General features: G+C 36.3%; 1 protein-coding gene across 7 annotated transcripts in view; it reads right to left on the reverse strand.

Annotated features, from left to right (window-relative positions):
* The window catches only part of RXFP1 (relaxin family peptide receptor 1), a 125095-nt gene that overhangs the window by 42593 nt on the left and 62836 nt on the right, over positions 1-19666 (reverse strand). For 5 of the 7 annotated variants that reach the window (XM_050789777.1, XM_050789780.1, XM_050789776.1 and 2 more), the window contains 4 exons: positions 17344-17442; positions 11353-11458; positions 5599-5670; positions 2692-2763 (listed from right to left, as the gene is read on the reverse strand). In XM_050789777.1, the coding sequence (XP_050645734.1) occupies positions 2692-2763; positions 5599-5670; positions 11353-11458; positions 17344-17442 (349 nt within the window). Of the gene's footprint in view, positions 1-2691; positions 2764-5598; positions 5671-11352; positions 11539-17343; positions 17443-19666 lie in introns of those variants that run through there. The other 2 variants (XM_050789781.1, XM_050789779.1) reach the window with 2 other exon arrangements.

Below are 19666 nucleotides of genomic sequence, written 5' to 3' on the forward strand. Positions count from 1 at the left end.
CGCTCTGATGCCCAGGCTGGAGTGCAGTGGCGCAATCTTGGATCGCTGCAACCTCTGCCCCCGAGGTTCAAGCGATCCTCTTGCCTCAGCCTCCTGAGTAGCTGGGACTACAGGCATGTGGCATCGTGCCTGGTTAATTTTTTGTGTTTTTAGTAGAGATGGGGTTTCACTGTGTTAGCCAGGATGGTCTCCATCTCCTGACCTCGTGATCCTTCCGCCTCAGCCTCCCAAAGTGCTGGGACTAATGATTATTTAACTAGAAATATGTGGCATCTTTAACACTCAACAATATTCCAGCACTATAGAAAAGCTATGAAAAGAGATGGAGAACACTTTCAAGTTTGCTCTCCAGTTCTGTACTGCCTTTCAAGAGCTTCCTCCACATCCACTGAACATTAAACCAAACAGATGGTGTTTAGTAAATTTTGCAAAGATATATGGAAAGAAGACAGTCAGGAGTCTGACGAGAGTGCATCCAATATTGACGTTGGGTACTTTGCTAAGACATAAAAGAGCAGGGATGGGGTAGAGGGGGAGAGGACATGGCTAAAGTGGTTACTGTTAAGGCTTTGAGTCTCCTGCAGTCTTTTTCCATTTTGCTAGTAAATTACTAGATGCTCTTCTTGACTCAATCCCAAACTCTGATACCACAAGCTAAAAATCTGACTGGAATGGGTTTCTTGTGTTAGGATAGAGAACAGGATAGATAGAAAATAAGGGGACATAAATGGAAATACAGGGAGTTATGTATTCATGTGATTTTTGGTTATATTTCTTTCCAGTTACTTCTAGAATGCTGCATGGCAGAACTCAATAAAATGGAGCTTTGAGAAAGCCTGTTTTTTTTTTTTTTTTTTTTTTTTTTTTTTTTTTTTTTTTAAAAGCACAGTGAGATACCACTTCACACCCATTAGGATAGTTATTGTCAAAACAAACAAATGAAACAAGAACACAAATGTTGGTGAGGATGTGGAGAAATTGGAACTCCTGTGTATCACTAGTTGAAAAGTAAAATGGTACAGCTGCTGTGGAAAACAGTATGGCAGTCCCTTAAAAAATCAAAATCAAATCAAATGGCAGTTCCTCAAAAATCAAAGAATTACCATCTGGCTTAGCAATTCCACTTCTGGGTATATACCCTGAAGTGAAAGTGGGGACCCAAACAGATATTTGTATTCCTGTGTTGATGGCAACATTATTCACAACAGCCAAAAGGTAGAAACAACCCAAATATCCACTGACAGATAAACAGTTAAACAAAATGTGGTATATAAATACAATGGACTATTATTCAGCCCTAAAAAAGGAAATTCTGACACATGCTACAATATGTGAACATTAAAGACATTGTGCTAAGTGAAATAAGCCAGACACAAAAAACTGCATATTTTATGATTCTCCTTCTATGAGGTACTTAAAGTAGCCAATTAATAAATACAGAAAATAGAATGATGGTTGCCAGGGGCTGGGGAGAGGGGGAAATGGGGAGAGACAGATATGAGGAATTATTATTCAACAAATACGGAGTTTCAGTTGGGGAAGATGAAAAAGTTTTAGAGGTGGATGGTGATGATGGTTCCATAACAATGTGAATGTACTTAATGCCACTGAACTGTCTACTTAAAAATAGTTAAATGGTGAATTTTAGATTACATATATTTTACCACAAAAAGCTTTATTTCTTTAACCTTACAGTATTTCATGTATTTGTAAAAGTGGGATTAGTGAAAAAAGAATAATTGATTAACTAGAGAAGTCTTTGAGTTTTTTCTTCTTCATCACAAATATCATCATCAGGCTTTTTTTTTTTCTTCCCTTAGATACAGGGTCTTGGTCTATGGCTCATGCTGGATGCTGGAGTGCAGTAGTACAATCCAGCAATCAAGGGATTTCGCGGCTTAGCCTCCCAAAGTGCTGGGATTGTAGGCATGAGCCACCCTGCTTGGCTGCATCAGGCTTTTACTTTGTCTAAGTTCATTCAGTCATCACTCCTGTCACCAGGGCAAATGTACATTGAATTCTTAGTATGTGTCAGGCACAGTGTGCCTAATGCTTCCCACAGATTTTCTTGTTTCCTACAATATCCCAGAGGTAGGAACTATTATAATTTGTATTTTATAGTAGAGGCAACTTATGCTTAGAAAGGAATATAAATTGGCTGGGCATAGTGGCCTACGCCTGTAATCCCAGCACTTCGGGAGGCTGAGGCCGGTGGATCATGAGGTCAGGAGTTCAAGACTAGCCTGGACAAGATGGTGTGGTGGCGGGCGCTTGTAATCCCAGCCACTCGGGAGGCGGAGGCAGGTAATTGCTTGAACTCGGGAGGCAGAGGCTGCAGTGAGCTGAGATTGAGCGACTGCACTCCAGTCTGGGTGACAGAGAGACACTCTATCTCAAAAAAAAAAAAAAAAAAAAAAAAAAAGAAAAAGAAAGAAAGAAAAAGAAAGAAACAAAAGAAAGGAATATAAATTGCTCAAGGTCACACACTTAGTAAGTAAGGCAATCAGGACTCAGACTGAAGCCTGTCTAACTCACAATCCCACACTCTTAGCCACGGTGCTCTACTGCGCCTTTAGCATCCCTTGCATGGATCCTTGGGACTGTCATAGACAGGGAGGCTGGTTTGGATTGGAATAGTCTAGGCTGTCAGACTACCGTGGAATGGGCAGATGAATTCGCACTGGTACTTACAGTTTAGTAAGGCTATTCAGTCCTCTGAAAGCATAGATGGAGATGGATGTAATCTTATTGTTTTGCAAGTACCTGTGAAAATGATTATTAAAAAGAAAAAAAAATGAAGCAGAGTTTCACTTTTGCAAGACAAAAATAATTCTGTGGATGTATGATGGTGATGGTAGGTTGTGTAGCAATATGAACGTGCTTAATGCCTCTGAAGGTAGACTTAAAAATGGTTAAGATGCTACATTTTATGTTATGTATATTTGATGACAATTAAACACTTTAAAAATTGAAAAAGGTAAACATTACAAAATAATTTAGTGAAGCCAGATATCATGTCACTTCATGTTTCTATTAAATTTATGTACAATTAGGCTGGCTTGTATTTCGAAATTCTAGTTGTAAAGGTGAATGAATAACAGCCAAAGCTTACTATTTGAATTTTCTAGAAATAAAATGTTAACACATAGTAAAGCCCCCATGAATCAGAAGTCTAGAAGCAGATTTTTAATACAGGCCTTGTTATAATTCTTTAAGCTTGTTAAGTGCTCAAGACAGTGCTAGCCAACCTAAAAGTGCATGATGTTTTTTAATGTCCCAAACCATATCCTATGTTAATCACAAATCTGTCACCCAAGTCAATTTTGATCTCATTAGTTTGATAACAAAACCTTCTTCCAAAAACTGTTTGGGGGAAATTTACGAGGAGTAAAAGTGGCAAAAGATGAACACATAAATAAAAATAATCAGGACTAGAAGAATATAAATTAGATTGGAAGGTCAAGACAAGAATGCAGGCTTACACAGTTAACTGAAGTAATACTGAAAATACGACCTTGAGTTAACTGGAGGTCAAAGGAAATGGGTACCAGAGTACACGCTATTGCATCACTGCACACACACAAAGGTTTGCACTTCCACGTGTACTTGCCCCAGACCATGGGAATGATAAAGTAAGGACTTCAAGGCTGCCTTCTTGTTCTGAGTGCAGGTCACCACTGTTCTTTAGAGTGTCCTGAAAGTTTGTATGTAATTTGTTATAACTTTTAGAAGCAATAACAAAGAAATCAATATGAGCAAACATTCAGTTAATTAGAAATTTTGACTGAAAAGTACCCTGTTTCTCCAACCTGCAAGAACATCTAACTTTGATTGTGAAATGTTATAAAATTTATTATGGGCTGGGTGAAGTGGGTTATGCCCATAATCCCAGAGCTTTGGGAGGCCAAGGCAGGAGGATCATTTGAAACCAGGAGTTTGAGAACAGCCAGGCAGGGCAACATAGTGAGATCCTATCTCTAAAAAAAAAAAAAAAAAAATAGCCAGGTGTGGTGGCACATGCCTGTAGTCTTAGCTACCTAGGAGTCTGAGTTGGGAGGATCACTTGAGCCCAGGAGTTTGAGGGTGCAGTGAACTATGATCGTACCACGGCACTCCAGCCTGAATGACAGAGTGAGACCCTGTCTCTTAAAAAATAATTATTATGCAACTGAACCTGATATGCTGTGGGCCCAATCATGTAGTAGGTAATGAATGGTTCTCATTTATCACGTATTTGTTTGTTTATTTCTAGCACTATAATGATCTACTAAGGAATAGACTGCATTGCCTGGAGGTCTAAAGGTATAGACTTTAATAACTAATTAGAAATTTTTAAATAATTAGGCTATTTTGATAATTTTGTTATATGGAACAAATTGGTCATTCAGGAATTAATTCATCCACATTAGTACGGTGGTTAGTTCAAAAAAGAGATGTAATTCAATGTTTGTTGTGCAAAAATGCTAAGCCACTGAATTACATAAATCTGAATTTTGATATTTAGATTTGTAGTCTAGCTCCTTTACATCAAGTGGACATAAGGTGATGCTACAGAAAAATTCTTCAGTCTCCAGAAATCAGAAAATAGCATAAGTCAGTGTACTCTTGAAGTTTTGTCAGTTCTAATTGTGATAAATTCTCTTTTGACTGATAAATGTTCAGAATGAAATTTTGAAAAGTTATTTTTATTAGAATTTCTATTTTCAAATATGAAATAGATACTTCTGCAGACTATCTGGGTTTTTAGAACATTTCACTGAAGGAAGTGGGTTAATTTTTCTTCTGATTCCACTCAATTTCCATCTGTTAGCTTTAAAAATGTACAAATACATATTAATTTATCAGGTTTCCCTATTGGAAAACCAAAACAAGAACCAATTTCTATTGGTATAAAAATGAAACAATGAATCCTGAGATATTTCTTAGTGTGATTTAGGTACAGAGTATCTAAACCCAACAATTCACCATAGGACAACATAATTTAGTCACAAAGTTGACCTAAGTAACAGGTAAACATCACGTGGGCTAGTATGGATTTTGAGAGTTCTGAAGGGAAGCTAACATGTCAGATGCTACTCAAGGCCAAAATAAAACCCAACTCACAAGGCAGATGTGAAAACGGAATCAAGTCTCCAAGACATGCTCAGCGGTTTCAACCCACAGTGACTTGCTATTTTAGGTAGAGAATGAATTTGAAAACACATGGAAGAAAATTATTCACTTTCTTGATGGTAGATCTGGCAAAAGATCATTACATTTTTCTCTAAGATGAGCACTGAGGTGTTCCATGCCAGAATAATGCAGAGATAAAAGCTTCTAAGTATCTCCATTTTGGGGGAGTGTGGTAGGAGGATTCACGGCACACATGTTCCAGTTCCTTTGGAAACAGGTGTTTGAAATTTTTCTAGAATGGTTTCTAAAATTACTCAGGAAAAAAAAAGTGCTACCTGGAAGTCTTCAGTTAACAGCTAACTACTTCCCTGAATAGGGATTAGACATAAGCTGTGGAATAGTGTTGGTGTTCACAGAAGCGGGAAGAAACAGATATGCCCAAATATGCTAGTTAATTTTAGTACCAGGAATTAAGTATTTTCTTACAGCTTCTGAAGATCATGATAATTCTTGAAGCAATCAGGAGGAAGCTTTCTTATTAAGTTCCACTGAAGTGACCTGAAATAAATGTAAATTTTGGTTCTTAAAGTTGTTTTTTCTTTACTTTTAAATTACAACAATAGGGATAATTATAAACTATTTTCCTTAGTACTAGCTTTCAGGAAACATTTTGCTTCATGATTATCTCTCTCATATTTATCACATCACTTGAACGAGGTCTAGCTGTTAGTTTTGCACTATTAAAGCTATTCATATTTTCTTAAATTTTGATTATGACTGAAATTCTGACAAAAATGTTAAAGAAAAGAATTGAAAAAATTGATTTCAGTTATGTTTTTCTTTCCTATTTGTATTTAATAAACATTAGAAGGCATCTCAGTTTCTGAGTGACAATAAAAAGAGTGTTTTCGGTTTAAAAAACACTTTCCAGAAATTAAATATTGTATTTCTCAATATTTCATTGCTCACATTCCACCACCTTAAAATTAGTAATGAAGGAAAACATCAATTGGTACCTATAAATGGATCATCTTTATTCAGTAAGTGATTCCATTTCAACTTCTAAGAAGTTGTAAAGAAAGATTTTCTTTTGTATCACAATTTAATAAGCAGTTTGACACAGACCAGATCCGTGTAATTGTGGTTGTACTGGAAAGGTCCCAAGCCCTTAAGTTTTTGTTTTAGAACAGCAATGTAATGTAGAAAAAGCAAAATAAATGAAACAATAAAAAATCAAAAACCAGTGTAGCTGGGGTTCCTGGCATGAATCACACACAACATTTCCAAGTCAGTTTCTTTAACTGTGAAACGAGGGATTTGGATTAGATGGTATCTAATAATATATTATTAGTACTATCATTATATAGTACCATGGAGCAGATACTAATAAGTGAGCAACAGGCTGCATTGTCTGGAGGTTAACTTAACTCAGGTTAAGACAGTTTTATACAATACGCACTAACAATGTTTAGGTTTTGAAGCGGTGTTGCTTAAACTTGGTGATGAATCCTTCTTAAAAAAAAGTTTCTTGGACTCTTTGGAACACATTTTTGGAACCTAATTTGAGAAACACTGTTCTAGAGTCTAGAAGACCATGTACTCTCAATGAAGGTGAGAATTGGTTCTTAAAGAAGTAAAAAAAAAATTTTAAAAATCTAACTTTTTAAATGTATAATGCACAGATATACACAAGAACATATATCGTATATCTGTATTATTATTATTACTATTATTATTGAGATGGAGTCTTGCTCTGTGGCCCAGGCAGGAGTGCAGTGGCACGATCTCGGCTCACTGCAACCTCTGCCTCCCGGGTTCAAGTGATTCTCCTGCCTCAGCCTCCTGAGTAGCTGGGATTACAGGCACAGGCCACCACACCTGGCTAAATTTTTTATTTTCAGTACAGACGGGGTTTCACTATGTTGGTCAGGATGGTCTCGAACCTCGTGATCCACCTGCCTCGGCCTCCAAAAGGGCTGGGATTACAGGCGTGAGCCACTGAGCCTGTAGTACGTCTGTAGTATACTACAGTATACTGTATTATTATATATATAATATCTGTAGTATTAAAATTTCACAGGAGGGGACAAATAGAAAAAAAAGTCTAAAAAAGCTTCCTGAGGGAAGGGAAACAATAATGAAAGAAAAAAAGTTAAAAATCACTTTTCTAGACTACGCATATCAGACACTTAGTGGCTTTTTAAATAAATAATACCAAAGGCTGATTAACAAGTAATTCCCTCTTGAAACTACTCTCAGTTGCTGGCCGTCACCAAATATTATTTCCTTGTATATATTAACTAATAGAGGATCTCTTCTCTGCTAATGATTCTGACTTGACTTAGATTCCAAATTCTGCTTTATGCCCTGTTTAAATGTTCATATTGTGTCATGATAAATTGTTAAATATTTGGATTTGGCTGGGCACAGTGGATCACACCTATAATTCCAGTACTTTGGGAGAGTGAGGTGTGAGGATCACTTGAGCCCAGGAGTTCAAGACCAGCTGGCAACACAGTGAGATCCGCCCACCATCTCTACAAACAATTAAAAAAATTAGCTGGGCATGGTGGTGCATGCCGGTAGTCTCAACTACTTGGGAGGCTAAGGCAGGAGGATCACCTGAGCCTCAGAGGTCAAGACTGCCGTGAGCTGTGACTGCACCACTGCACTCCAGCCTGGGGGACACAGTGAGACCCTGTATGTTTACAAAAAACAAAAAAACAAACAAAATTGAGTTTAAGGATAGAGATGAAAGTTTAGTGTGTTCTTAAAAAATGTGTTCCGAGAATCGCTTGAATCTGGGAGGCAGAGGTTGCAGTGAGCCAAGATCGCGCCACTGAGCTCCAGCCTGGGTGACAGAGTGAGACTGTCTAAAAAAAAAAAAAAAAAGTGTTCATTCATTCATTGATTATCTCAAAAAAAAAAAACGTGTCAAATGCCTGCCATTTGCACATGTTGAATACCTGCTTTTAAGAAGTGTATATTGTATTTGGACAAATTATGCTTTATCTATAAATAGAGAATTTTCTTTGAATAATAACTTCAGTCTTACAGCCCAGGGCTAAAGAGGCAACCAACTTCTTTTGTTTTTATTGTATTTATTTATAAATTCATTTCAATAACGTTTATTTAGGGATTATTAGACTCTATTAGGAACTTTGGAGGATATATAGGCCATGGCATTTTCCTTTTTCAGGTAGATAATAGGACCCGACTCACTATAGTATAAGCAAGAATGTTTAGTATACGTAAAAGAGACACAAGTGAGGTTCTATGAGAGAACCCAAGAGGAAGAGGTTAATTGCACTTGAAGGAGGAGAGTTACTATAGAGGAAAGTGAGGCACATTGAAAGACTGCTAAGTAATGTTACTTACAAAGTTGGGTTTTTATTAACAGTGTCTAGGATTTATAGGTTACTTCTTTCTAAATGACATAAAATATTTTGACAAATAACATTCTCTGTATTTCACAATATCCTACTGGGATAGAAAGAGGTAGATGCTGTTATTCTCATTGAATAGAACAACCCAAAATACTTTATAACAAATCCTTATATTTAAAAATTTGACATTCCAACTTTGATTGCTCACAGAGTCAAAGAGGGTGTGTGTTTGTGTGTGTGTGGGAGAGAAATGGCCTATTTTAATCATTATTGTCAAAGCTAGCTCTAGTTTTTATAAAGGAAGTTCTTCATATTAGATCATATAGTTCTAGTGATTAAATTCCAGGATCTTAAAGTCAAGTCTCAAATAGTCAAAATTAGTGTTTATCCAGCTAGAAAAAAGTAAAAATAATCATATCTATCTATGTTTGCCCATTTTGTTCATTAGCATTTATGTGAAATTATTAAAAAATCCCAACTTCAATAAACATTACTGGGAGTATTAACTTCTTTGATACTTATATATGGTTCAGTCCTCTTCTGATATTTCCCTATAACAGTTCCAACTCAAAGTCTGGAAAGAACTAACTAATGAAATTTGATATTTACTTTTTAATGTATTTGCTATAAAGCATAGAGTTCTTTTTCTGTGTGGAACTGAACAAACAGACTGGGACTAGGTATGAGTCTAAGCCAGTGTTCTGCAGAAGAAAAGTATAAATGGACAACTGGAGTCAAGTGGCTCAACCTAAAGCACAAGAGAATGCTATTTTTTGAACAAAAAATAAAATAAAAAAAATTGTAGACATAAACTCCTGAGCTTTATTCGTATATCTCCAAATGCCTGTTGGAGATATCCACTGAGTGACCTGTTAATCTCACTTTGGAAAAAACATCTAACATCAGAGTCCCAATCTTCCTCAGTTATTGCCACCAAGTCTCCCCATTCTCTGATCACACCGTTGCTTAGAACGGAAACCTTGGAGTCATCTTTGACTCCTCCTTTCTTGCCTTCTTGCAGACAGTCACTTACAAGGACCTGGTCCCAGTTTTTTGTTTATACCAGGGGTTGAAAACTGGTAGGTCATCGTTTTCTGCCCACATCTCTTTATGTATGTATGTGTATATTAGATTATGACACTTTTAAAAATTGAATGGGAATTAATTCAATGATTTACCCTTTGTGTGAGGCATGCCCTCTCTAGTTAGCCGTTGCCTTATTCCCCTCCATTCCTCCAGCTTTCTGTCTCTGTTCTTTACTTTACAAATGTTGGTTGAATTGTTAAAGAATGGATTCAAATCTTACTCGTGGGAAAATGAAAAACGAAATTGGCTGCATCAGAATATCCTTTGATTTGGATTTTCTAGTACTTTGATACAGCGGTGGAGAAGGATTCTGATTTTTTTCTCTGAAAATAGAATGCAATTATCATAAATTATTATTTTTTTTGTTTGAGACAGGGTCTCACTCTGTCATCCAGGTTGGAGTACAGTGGCTTGATCACAGCTCACTGCAGCCTTGACCTCCCAGGCTCAAGTGATCCTCCTGCCTCAGCCTCCAAGTAGCTGAGACTATATGTGTGGGCCATCATACCTGGCTAATTTTTATTTTTTTGTAGTGATGGACTGCCTCTGTGTTGTCCAGACTATTCATAAATTCTTATACCCAGAATTTCCAGTTAGAATTTAAATCAGAGAAGTGTTCCATAGGACCTCAGGTTCTTTTGGGGGATTATTACTTTTTTCTAGCAGGACTAATTGCTATGAGAAAGAGCCACGGTGGGGCAAGAAGAGGATAGAATACTGAAGAGCTCTTCCTTTCCTTAGTTCAAGTGGAAATGTTCCCTCTTTTGGAAAACCCTGCTGATATTTTCAGTTCATATTCCCTGGCTACCACAAATTGGGTAAACTTCTCAGATCTGTGAATTCAAGGGAACCACTATGCACCGGAACTCTGAGTTGTAGCTCTTACCTCATGTATCAAGTATTTCAATGGCTGTATTAGGTGGCCTGGTTTGAAAACGGTAACACTTGTCAATATTCATAAACTCAAGAATTACTCTTATTTTGTCCTCATATACCCAAAAGTGAGAGCCACCAGGCACTAAGGCATCTAGATGAAAAAAGAAACTCAGCGAAAATATTGGATTAAAATAGTTGTCCTCCACTAATTTCTTGTAAAAAAGTTTCAGTCAAATGTGTATGTTTGTGTTGCTGAAGTTTGTTGAATTCAAATTAGTACTAGAAACTAACACTACAGGTAGTAGAAATCAACACACCATTTGTGGTGATATTTTTTTTTACATACGCAAGTTTGAATTCCTTAAGAAAACAACAACATTAACATCTATGACTCATAAGGTGATTCAGAACAGATTTTAAATATGATGTTTTGGGGGGGATATCTTATCCAATTTACCTTATTTTCTTTTTTAACTTACACATCAGATTATATTAAAATGTCGGTCCAATAAATTCTAAAAGAATTCTTTCAATAAATGTCAAATGAAAATTCTATGTAATAGGAAAGCTCTATGTAATAGTTTAATTAGAAGCCATTTTTTCTTTAGTAGCACATGCAATTGATGACTTTTTTTGTTTACATAAAATATGGTGATACTCCATACCTCACAGGATTATTATGAGGGGTTAAATAGCTAATATAAAGAATAATTTAAGGTAGGGTCTAGCATTTAATAAATGCAAAATAAATATCAGTAATTATACCTGACCCAGGAAAAATGACATCATCTTGGAATAAAAATACATTATTAATAATGATATGGTCTTAATTATAATACAATTTTACAGGTGCTACCCGGCTGTCAGGATGAAGTCATTCTTTTCTACTTACATTGCAGTCACATTTGAAGAAACTGATGGAACAGCTCGTAAATTGGTTTCATCACAGTCAAGCTCCAGACCTTGGCAAAGACATTGCACTGGCACAGAACTGACCACTGAATCAAGGGGAAGTGGTAAGGCATGATGACATGAGGGGCCAGGAAGAGGAGGATAATGAAAAGAAAGAAATGAAAAGCTATGAGAAAATCATTTAGTACAAAAGCATATCATGTGTTACCTAGGCAATTTAAGCAATGCTTTAAATTAAGGTTTCAAAGTTTGCTTTTAATTTAACCTTAAAATGATGGTAGAGCATTAACATTTGGAAACACACACTTACCAGCTCATGCATTTTTTAAAAATAGCAGACCGTTCTCCATTCATTGCAAAATGAATGAAATAATCTGCTCTTATACCACTAAGGATTGACATGATAATGTGTGATGAGGCTTAATGTTACAACTGCCACTTAAAAATAAAGTATTTATTTTAGCCTAATCAAAACCTTTAAAGGAGGAATAAATCACTTTTAACTAGCAAGAACGAGGAGAACTAAAGGCAAATGATAGTGTCAATAGTTTTTTTTTTTTTTTTTTTTTTTTAATCAGGAGTTCTTCAAATAAGTTTTTAAAAAAATCTTTTGGCTTAAATGGGGTAAAGGATGAATAAAAGTCTATTTATGGCAGTGACAATTTTTCTTCTTAGGATTCTATTTTCACTGATGTTGGGTGTTGGAAAGAGAGGGAGAATGAGGTGTATGACCTTGGCCATCTTGTGAGGCTGTAGCGATAGTGTTAGGATGTGACTAAATACATCTAAATACATCTAAAGTCTATTAGAGATTTGCAATGATGTATTCATATAGCTAAACAGAATAATGAGATTATTATTTAGGATAATAAATATAGTTTGATTACTGCTCCAATGGGGAATGGCCAATTCCTGAGAGCAATGAGAAATGTTTCCCCCCTCCACATTGACTTCTGGAACACTAACCCATACCGCAGGGGTTACAGACTCCAGTGTCTCCAGCGGTCAGGCAATGTCACTGTAGACTGTGTCCAGATGTCCAAGTGCAACAGCTTCTCCCATCTGTTGCCATATTAGAATAGGAACATGTGTAGCTACGTCTACCAACTTCCTCAAAGAAGCCAGAAATACAATGTTTTATATATGACTATCTATTTAAAAACTGATATTAGCTAACTGAAAACATTTAAAAATATTGGACAAACAAAACTGTCTATGAGAGCTTTCTGCTTGTAGGCTTCCAGTTTCTGACCTTTATGGTGAAACTTGCAGAGAGCAGGCAAGTGTCTCAGTGGCTAAGCGGAGACCTCTGTGAATGACTGTTCATGAGGAGCTTTTTGGCTCAGATATGGGGTGACATGTGTTCTTCCTCTCCTCCCAAATATCTCCAGAGACTTCTTTTCAGGGTTACAAGAGATCAGGACCATAACCTAGATTTAGTGTTTAATATAAACAGAGTATCTGCCAAGAACTTTAAAACAGTTTTATAGTTGCAAGTACCCACTTTGGTCGTGGATGTCTAAAAACTGATGCTGTCTCTTTAAGTTAAAATCATATCTCATGTGAGTCTATGTGTATGCTGTGGGGATGGGATGGAGAAGGTTGGGAAGGAAGATGAAGGTCTGGAGAATGAAGTAGGAAGGTCAGAAACAGAGGGCAGTCAAATTAGCGCTAACCCTAGTGCATTTTTTTCATATAAAGAGACTAAATTAAGATAATCCATATATATTGATTACAGGGTTATCTGCAATAGGGAAAAATGAAAAAACAACACGTAAATATTCAACAGCCAAGGAATGATTAAGGAAATTAGGTCACTTATAAAATATACTATTAGATGGTATATTTTAAAAGATGTTGTGGTAATATGGATACCTGATTATGCTGAAATGCTAATTGAAAATTTGATAAAAATGGTTTGTATAGGAAATTTCAACTATGTTAAAACAAAAAAAGACGAGTAATGCAGTAGCAAGTTAATGCTGGTAGCTTCTGAATGGTCAAATTATGGTTGAGTAAGTAATGATTTCTAAATCTCTATACTTTTCAAATCCTTTAAACTTAAATTTTTAAGTTTATTGGTTCATTATAGGTATTATATTTTCCATGATATTGCTCTTAGAGATGACTTTAATAATGTGAATTCCACACATTATTTTATCTAGTCAAAAAATGATTATAAGCTTTGTTCAGTTTAATTTCCAATCAATTCCTATAATAATCTGCTTCAAACAAGGTGGGACACTAGGAACCTTAAATTCAATTTTAACTGCAAGTTTTACACTACACTTGCCATTCTATTTTTACCCTGTTTACAATCTTGAAAAATATATTTAGTTATTAGCTACACTCCCCTCCCACAAATTGTCTTTAAATAACTTTAAATTATATATTTGTTTTTGTTAAGTACTGATGAAAAAAATTACTTCTTTTTTTTTTAATACAACATTTATTACATAGCCTCATTCCTTTTATGTAATTATACTTGTGACAAACGTCTTCCAAGGTGCAGGATCAGGCAAAAATATATTTCTCTTGCTGACTTGTCTGGTTTTTCCCCATTTGTTTGTTTTGCTTTACAAACTATGAGAGTTATGTAAGCCATTATTTTCTGTCTTGGACTTGATGGCTATGAAATTAATAACTATGCTTTGGATGAAGTCACTGAACTTCTCTCAGGAAGGATTTTCTTAATTTTTCTTTGTCATTTGCTTTCCATTCACCACTGAACTTTTGTCTTTTATATCATGTTAATGGTTTAAGGCTTTTAGTAGCTGTATTTTAATTGCTAGTTGCTGAAAATCGTTTTGGGAATAAAATGAGGTATTAAAAGATTCAATTAAAATTTAAGAACTAGACCGGGTGCGGTGGCTCACACCTGTAATCCCAGCACTTTGGGAGGCTGAGGTGCGTGGATAACCTGAGGTCGGGAGTTCAAGACCAGCCTGACCAACGTGGAGAAACCTCATTTCTACTAAAAATACAGAATTAGCCAGGCGTGGTGGCACATGTCCGTAATCCCAGCTACTTGGGAGGCTGAGGCAGGAGACCCACTTGAACCTGGGAGGCAGAGGCTGCAGGGAACCAAGATCATGCCATTGCACTCCCAAGTCTGGGCAACAAGAGTGAAACTCCATCTCAATAAATAAACAAACAAACAAACAAATAAATAAATAAATAAAATTAAGAAGTAAAAAGAAAATATATGATAAAAGAAAAAAACTATTTTGAGACAACATGGTTTAATTCATTATTTTAAAAATTACCAGTTAAATTATATCTATTAACGTTCTCCTTTCCCAAAAACTTTTAGCTGCTTTTATTTTTCCCCCTCTGAGAGAGGGTTTTGTTCTGTTGCCCAGGCTGGAGCACAGTGGCTCAATCACAGCTGCAGCTTCAATCTCCTGGGCTCCTGAGGAGCACAGCTAAGTTTTAATTTTTTTTTTTTTTTTTAGAGAGATTGGGGTCTCACTATGTTGCCCAGGCTGGTCTTGAACTCCTGGTCTCAAGTGAGATCTTCCTACCTCAGTCTCCCGAAGTGCTGGGTTTATAAGTGTGAGCCACTGTGCCCAGCCAATTTTTAGCTTTTTAATGGACAACTTATTTGGTCTTCCTCTAAATAATGGCATGATGCTGAGACAGATTGCTGAGTACCCCGTGAACCTCACAAGAGTGACATCTATCCCCTTAAACTGGGGATTGCTAGTGGTTTTTGATTAACCTCATTTGAGTAGTGAAGACAAAAAATATTAAAAATTTAAAAAGCTAGACTTTACAATTTATGATAGAACATAAAGAAAAAAATAAGTATTTCTTCCTCTATGCCTTTTTTTAAAAAATAATTTTTGCAAGAGAAAAAACCTTATATTTACAACAGGCTATCTATAGCCTCCTATATAGACTTCAACAATCCTTACATTTTAATATTTCATATTTTGTTGATCTACTAATTTGACACTAGTATTTGATATGAGGCCATTACCTATTCATCTTAAATGGTTTTACGAAAAGGATATGACTGGGAAGGCACTATATAAGAAAAAAAAGAACAGAGGAGGAGCTGGCATTGCCAGGTGATATGAAGAAACTAACTAAATATATGACATAAAATTTGTCTAAAATAAACTCTTAGTCACCTCTCTACCATTTTGTAGTGAATAGCCATTGATTGCTCATTCATGACTGTTTTCCATTCAAAGCTGCCCAGATAATGCTTTGGGAAGATGGGAGTGATGTAAGTTGTACAAAACACAGAGAACAGAAAACGTGATGAGTATGAGAATTGAATAATTAACATTTACTAGGGCTAGCGAAAGGTAAACTGTCACTATCTATATAAACATGTATTTTCTAGAACTCATAGTGTAAAATTTTACTCTTTTAAATTATTGAACTATACAATAGTTAAATCATTGTCTACATAATATATTGTGCTTTTATCTATGACTAAAGACATAATTTACAATAATGCAACTTTAGAAAAATAATGTTATAAAATAACTACCTAAGTATTTGTTATTAAAATGTAGTTATTATTATATAACATTTACATAAATAAAACCTTAATTACTCAGACATATTGTTAATCTGGCATGCTTCAAGATCAAAAAGGATAAAAATAAACCATGAATTTAACACCCAGCAAAAATTCTGTGAATGTTTTTATTGTTAGCTAAAAAACTAAAAGTTTTAGCTATAAGAAAAATTATTATAAAAAAATATATGTTTAAAAATATACTAATTCAACTGGGCTTTAAAAATTCAACTGAGTTTTACTGTAACTATAATCCATCCATGGAATATGTATGTTCCTGGGCAGATACAAAGATGAAAAATAAAACAAAACATCCTATCTGTAGCCTCCCATAAAGACTTCAATAATAATTTATTGAGTGCTCACTATGTACAAAGCACTATTTTAGGCACTAGAAGTGCAGCCAAAAAAAAAAAAAAAACACAAAAAAAAGTTTAACAAAGTACCTATTGTCATAGTGCTTAGGATCTGATGAGATAATTCATACACCACCACAACCAACACCACTACTGCCAGCAATTATGATAGTGCCACCTCGGAAAATAACACAGAGTAAGCTAATAGAGTAACGAGGGGAGGGCTGAGGACGCTGCTGTTTTATACAGTGTTATCAGTGCAGGCTTCCTTGATTTGAACAGGGCCCTAAATAAGGTGAGAGTCACCAACTAAGAAGACACATGGGAGAAAGTTTCTGAAAGAACAGTCGTATAGAGGCTGTGATATGGAGCCATGTCTGGAATGTCAGAAGAATAGCAAATATGCCTTGCTTTTTAACCAAGGTTTTGAAAAGCTAGGGTCAAAATGACAGCTCCAAGGCACAGATTTACATTTGCATAATTTATTAGAACACACAAAATTTATTTAAGAGGAGTTATTTTCATATATCTTTCTGATCTAAAATATTATAGTTAATCCTCAGGTTTGTACCCTTCCACACCCCTCCAGTGTTTTTGTAGGTTTTCAGTGCATGACTGAACATAGTGGGTTATAATGAATAAGGGTTTTGCAGCTCAGAAGAGTTTTTTTCTGGCAAACATTAAAATCCAAACAGCTTTTCTGCCCTCTCTACTTTCTCTGTTTTCTTTACATCACATTTCATAAAGATTGTGAAAAGAGAACTCAAATAAAATACCATTCTTGAACATCCTTGACTAACTGACATTGGTTTTGTTCACAACAATATCTGACACCATTTATTACTTTTACACTTAAGATCCCTGAGTCTTTTTTGAAATAAATTTTCCTAGTGAAAGTTGTATATTTAATAGAGTTTGCAGTTAGAAAACTATAATTGACCTCTTAAAAATTTTGAAGTTTCTTTAATTAAAAACGATTTCAGATGGAGATGCAATCTTTTTTTTTAATGATGAATCAAACTTTTAAACAACGGTATCTTATGAACTCATGGAAAAGGAAATAACTGCTCCGATTACTTACAACATTCAGGTGTTTCTGCCTCAAAGGGATATGGGGAAGTCATTTTGGAGTAACTGGCAAAATATTTGTCAAATTGCAAAGACCATCCATTGTTGTCTCCTAAAATAAAAATCAGAGAACAGAAAAGTTCAAGAAACAGAAATATTCTGCTATATTGTGGGGAAATAGGTCCTCTCTTTAAAACAGTCCAGTGGTTCTCCAATGTAGTGAGATAAACATTATCTGGAAACTTGCTACAAATGTGAATTTGTGGACCCCTACCTGGAGATTCTCATTTTACAGGTCTGAGATGGGCTCCCTAGTCACCATTTTAAATTTAATTTAATTCTTTAGATTGAAAAAATTTGGGGGGAGTAAATTATGACAAAGCTATTCTCCAGTTTTTTTTTCGTTTATTTATTTTTTGTTTTTGAGACAGAGTCTTACTTGGTCGCCCAGGTGGAGTGCTGTAGCACGATCTCAGCTCACTGTAACCTCCACCTCCCTTGTTCAAGTGATTCTCCTGCCTCAGCCTCCCAAGTAGTTGGGACTACAGGAACCTGACACCACGTCTGGCTAATTTTTCTTTTTTTTAGTAGAGATGGGATTTTCACCATGTTGGCCAGGCTGGTCTCTAACTCCTGGCATCAAATCCGCCTGCCTCGGCCCCCCAAAGTGTTGGGATTACAGGCGTGCACCATCACGCCCTGACTATTCTCTGTTTTTAACAAGCACTATAGGTGTTCCTGAAGCAATTAATATTTTCACCGCATTTTAAGAAACATAGCCAAATATGGCACACTGTTCTTAGCATTTTACAATAATTATGTTTCCCTACATCTTCTTCAATCTCTAAAACTGATGTTGGAGATGTATAAACATGGCTAGACAGCCATGATGATTAACTTTTTTTATGTTATGATATATATATATATATTTTCAGACGGAGTTTTGCTCCTGTAGCCCAGGCTGGAGTGCAATGGCACTATCTTGGCTCACTGCAACCTCTGCGTCCCAGGCTCAAGTGATTCTCCTGCCTCGGCCTCCCGAGTAGCTAGGATTCCAGGCACCCGCCACCACGTCCAGCACATTTTTGTATTTCTAGTAGAGACGGGGTTTCACCATGTTGGCCAGGCTGGTCTGGAATTCCTGACCTCAGGTGATCCACCTGCCTTGGCCTCCCAGAGTGTTGGGATTACAGGTGTGAGCCACTGTGCCTGGCCGATTAACTTTTAAGAAAGAAAGAAAACATGACTGGCATGATCTCATTTCTTTTCTCTTTTTCTTTTTTGAAAGGCACCATGGTATCTAAAGTGATTATTCTCTGACTGCTTTTATATATATTTCTATATTTTCGTATTTGTATTTTAAACCCCTATGTCACTTTTAAAAAATCGATTTTATTCATGGGGTAAAAGGAAGACAATTTTTCTCACCAAATTCCTAATGATCTTTTAGTTACTTTTAAACATAAGAGACAGCGCAGCCAAGCATGTGATAGAGCGGACTAGCGAACAGGGATGAAGCAGCAGTTTCTCTGGAGATGTCTGCGCACGGTACAAGCCTTCATTCTCTTGGTAGGGGTTTGTATGGGATCTTCTCTAGACCTTCTAAATTTTTTCCTGAATGCTGCCACACAACTCCCTAAGGATGCCCAAACATATGAACAGAGAGTGAAGTCATAAAGGTTTGTCCTATTTCTGTAAGTTAGTAGTAAGTCTAGTATTGATTTCTTTTAAAATTTTTAAAATTAAAAAATATTTTTGAGACAGCGTCTTGCTTTGTCACCGAGGCTAGAGTGCAGTGGTGCAATCTCAGCTTACTGCAGCCTCTCCCTCTTGAGCTCAAGTGATCCTCCTCCCTCAGGCTCCTGAGTAGCTGGGATTACAGGTTGCACCACCAAGACTAATTTTTTTTTTTTTTTTTGTAGAGATGGGGTTTTGCTGTGTTGCCCAGGCTGGTCTTGAACTTCTGGGGTGAGGTGATCCACCTGCTTTGGCCTTGAAAAGTGCTGGGATTATTAGGCATGAGCCACTGCAGACTTCTGCATGGGACTCTAGCGGGCCACCAGTAACTTCGTGGACAAGGGACAACACCCCAGAAACCAGCAAATGCCAGCCCCTGGACAACCAGGAACAAGTTCAAGGTGCCTGCCCAACCCTTAATACACGCATCAGTTGATATGTTAGGCAGATAAACAGGAGGAGGAGGAGATTTGAAAGATTCAGCATATATAGCCAAATAGAGACTAAAACTTCCTGAGACTGTGGTGGCTTTTGTGAATGTTTGCTCCTCCTTTATTCTACCTCCACTTTAGAATGCTTTCGTATTCTTTAGAAGTTGG

Source organism: Macaca thibetana, chromosome 5 (assembly GCF_024542745.1).
Source record: "Macaca thibetana thibetana isolate TM-01 chromosome 5, ASM2454274v1, whole genome shotgun sequence".
NCBI classification, from domain to species: domain Eukaryota; kingdom Metazoa; phylum Chordata; class Mammalia; order Primates; family Cercopithecidae; genus Macaca; species Macaca thibetana.